Genomic DNA, 3,252 nt, shown 5'->3' on the forward strand with positions numbered 1-3,252 from the left:
ATGGCTCATAAAAAAGCATTGGAAGCGCTTGATCGTACATTAAAAGATTTGAGGGGAAATGGACAGCCCTTCGGTAGAGCACTAATTTTATTGTCTAGTGATTTTCGACAAACTCTGCCAGTTACATCACGTTCAACCCCCGCTGATGAAATTAATGCATGTCTCAAATCATCAGTTTTATGGCGACATGTAAAGAAATTGACTTTAAAAATCAATATGCGTGTTCAATTACAAAATGATGCATCCGCCGAAGGTTTCGCAAAACAATTGTTGGATATTGGAAATGGAAAGATTGAAATTGATAGATCTACACAATGTATCACGTTGTCAACAAACTTTTGTAAGATGACATCAACCAAAGAAGAATTGATTCTAAAAGTTTTCCCAAATATCGCATGTAATTACAAAAATCATCATTGGCTTAGTGCACGTGTAATATTAGCAGCTAGGAACAATGATGTAAATGCCATCAACTTTACCATTCAAAATGGAATACCAGGCGAAGCGACAACGTATAAGTCCATTGATACTGTAATGAATCAAAACGAGGTTGTCAATTACCCAACGGAATTCTTGAATTCATTAGATTTGCCTGGTATGCCACCGCACAGTTTAACATTGAAAATTGGCGTGCCTATCATTCTTCTCCGAAACATCAATCCACCAAGACTTTGCAATGGTACAAGACTTTCGGTGAAAAAAATGATGAACAATGTCATTGAAGCTACAATTTTGAATGGAAAATTCAAGGGGGAAGATGTACTGTTGCCACGTATTCCAATGATCCCAACAGATATGCCATTTGAATTTAAACGTTTGCAGTTTCCGGTGCGACTCGCTTTTGCAATGACGATCAACAAAGCACAAGGACAATCGCTGCAAGTGTGTGGGCTATATTTGGAGAATCCGTGCTTCTCACATGGACAATTGTATGTGGGCTGCTCACGCGTCGGAAAACCTAATGATTTATTCGTTTACGCACCAAACGGAAAAACAAAAAATATCGTGTATCCTCAAGTACTCGATTAAATAAATAAAATTAGAAGGACAGTTTAAAATGTTTTCGGGATGAACATGAACACGTTCAATAAAAAAGAAAAAATGTATATTAATTTTTCTAATTTCATTGAATTTCCGTATTTCTGAACTGATTTCGACGTAGAGCTTCTCGCGGTGAGAGTCGGACAACGGTAGAAATAATTTGTCGGGTAAAAAACGTAAACAGTTTCATAATTTTTAATAAATTTTGGAAATGATATTGATTGGCCACACTCTAATCTCGGGCGAAGCCGAGACGGGGCATGCTAGTTTATTATAAATATCCACCGAACAATTGTCAGCATATAACCTTACGGCGTCTATAGGGATGTTATCTTCTGTCGTTTCTCTTGATCTTATTAGATCAATATTGTTTTCAGACATTGTTCCTCTCGCAAGATTGTTAAGTGCTTCAATAAAATTTTTATCTTCTTTTTGTCTCATTACTTTCGTTAATTCAAATAATTCAAATTCGCTCCATAATACATTTTCTGAAAAAACGCTTAACATGCTTGATTTAGGTGGGAGATATATCGAAGTATCCATAACCGGTGGTAATTGATAAAGATCTCCTACCATCAAAACAGAAACCCCACCAAAGCTTCTGTCTCGACCCATTATTTGTCTTAATCGTGTATCAATTCGACTAAACATCGTATTACCCACCATCGATATTTCGTCTATAATTAATAATTTTAATCCAAATAAATTCTCTCGTATAATATTAGCCACATCTTCTGACAATTCTGGCATTTGTCCTCCGTATTGTGTTACTGGCAAAGCAAAAGCTGTGTGTAACGTTGTTCCACCTATTAAAAATGCTGCTTTGCCAGAGGGTGCACATAATAATACTTTCACTTTATTATTATTTTCACCAGGCATATCATCAAAGTAATGCAGCAATACCTGATAAATCGCATTAATCACTTTGCTTTTTCCCACACCAGCAGATCCGCTTAAAAATAGTCTAATTGGTAACAATTGGTAACAATTGGTTCTATTCTTGAAACAATGTAAAACATGCATTGTAATTTCTCGTTGTTTATCATTTAATTCGCGAAATATATTCATCATTTCTTCTTTTGTAACTTTAGATGGACTACTTATTTTCCTTTTATTTTTATTTAAGCCATCTGCAATACCAGTTTGAGTAAATATATCTACCTCTTGCTCCTTTTCTACATTTGTTTTTATAAAAGATTCTATTTCTTTATCTTCAATATCTTGCTGATCTTTTTGTGCTTGATCTAATGCATCGTTAATTTCTGCATCACCTATAACTGAATATTTCTTTTTATTCTCTTCTATTTTTTGAATATTTTCCATGTAAATTCGCTCACAATCTTGTGTCTCTACATCGTTTAATTTATTTTTCCATGGTAAAAATAATAAAACTTGTTCTCTGAAATAATTATATCGATCTTGTTGCAATTTACATCGATTAAATATAATAATTTTCAATTTATTTCGTTGTTTAATTTCACCGTCTTCATTATAATCATCATCGCTATCACTTTCATTTTTATAATTTTTATGTTCTAAGTTCACCGCAAAATCTGCAAGACAAACCTCAGAATATTTAGAATAATTTCGATTCTCGTACTTTTCGATAATCTTTTTGTAATAGATATCCGTTGAATCCTCGTTAATTTTTTTTTAATGTTTTTGGTTTTTCAACATTCGTACACGCTCTTTTTGCGGAGAAGTGTTAATATAAATAACAGCTCTACTAGAAAATGAAAGTGGTAGACCGAGAACGTGATAAACTGCTTCTTGTGCAGACATAGTATTACCGTTTATGAAAATGTTAGCAATCTTTCTAAACTTTCGTCTAATATCTAAATTTCCATTTTCCAAATCTTTTGATGCCTCTCTTAATAATCGTGATAGGCCTGCATCGACTTTTGTAATATAATTAATCATATACGAAGCACAACTATATGGATCTAATACAAATTGTATATCCATATTTGATTCGAGAAGTGTCAATATTATTTTGTTGTACGCATTAATTGCAACTTCGTTGCTTTGTCTTTTTAAAAAAATCTTAGTTTTTGATAAAGTGCTTCTGATTGCATGAATGTAATCTCTCTCAGTCATTTCTAAACGTTCCAACATTTCCTCGAAAGAAATTAGTATATTCTTTTTTTAAATTCTTGCATCATCTCTTTAATTTTTTGACATTTGATTTGTAATTTTTAGTTTTCTCCTTTT

At 33.0% G+C, this 3,252-nt stretch overlaps 1 protein-coding gene across 1 annotated transcript; it reads left to right on the forward strand.

Moving 5' to 3' along the window:
- On the forward strand, nucleotides 1-1,029 carry LOC139818272 (ATP-dependent DNA helicase PIF6-like). The gene has a single exon (XM_071786893.1). It carries the CDS (start codon nucleotides 1-3, stop codon nucleotides 1,027-1,029), a length of 1,029 nt encoding a protein of 342 aa, XP_071642994.1.
- Nucleotides 1,030-3,252: the final 2,223 nt, after the last annotated feature.

Source organism: Temnothorax longispinosus, chromosome 8, assembly GCF_030848805.1.
Source record: "Temnothorax longispinosus isolate EJ_2023e chromosome 8, Tlon_JGU_v1, whole genome shotgun sequence".
In the NCBI taxonomy this organism is placed as follows: domain Eukaryota; kingdom Metazoa; phylum Arthropoda; class Insecta; order Hymenoptera; family Formicidae; genus Temnothorax; species Temnothorax longispinosus.

Excerpts from the sequence above, each read along its gene's own strand:
- LOC139818272 (XM_071786893.1), top strand. The coding sequence starts at position 1 with ATGGCTCATAAAAAAGCATTGGAAGCGCTTGATCGTACATTAAAAGAT.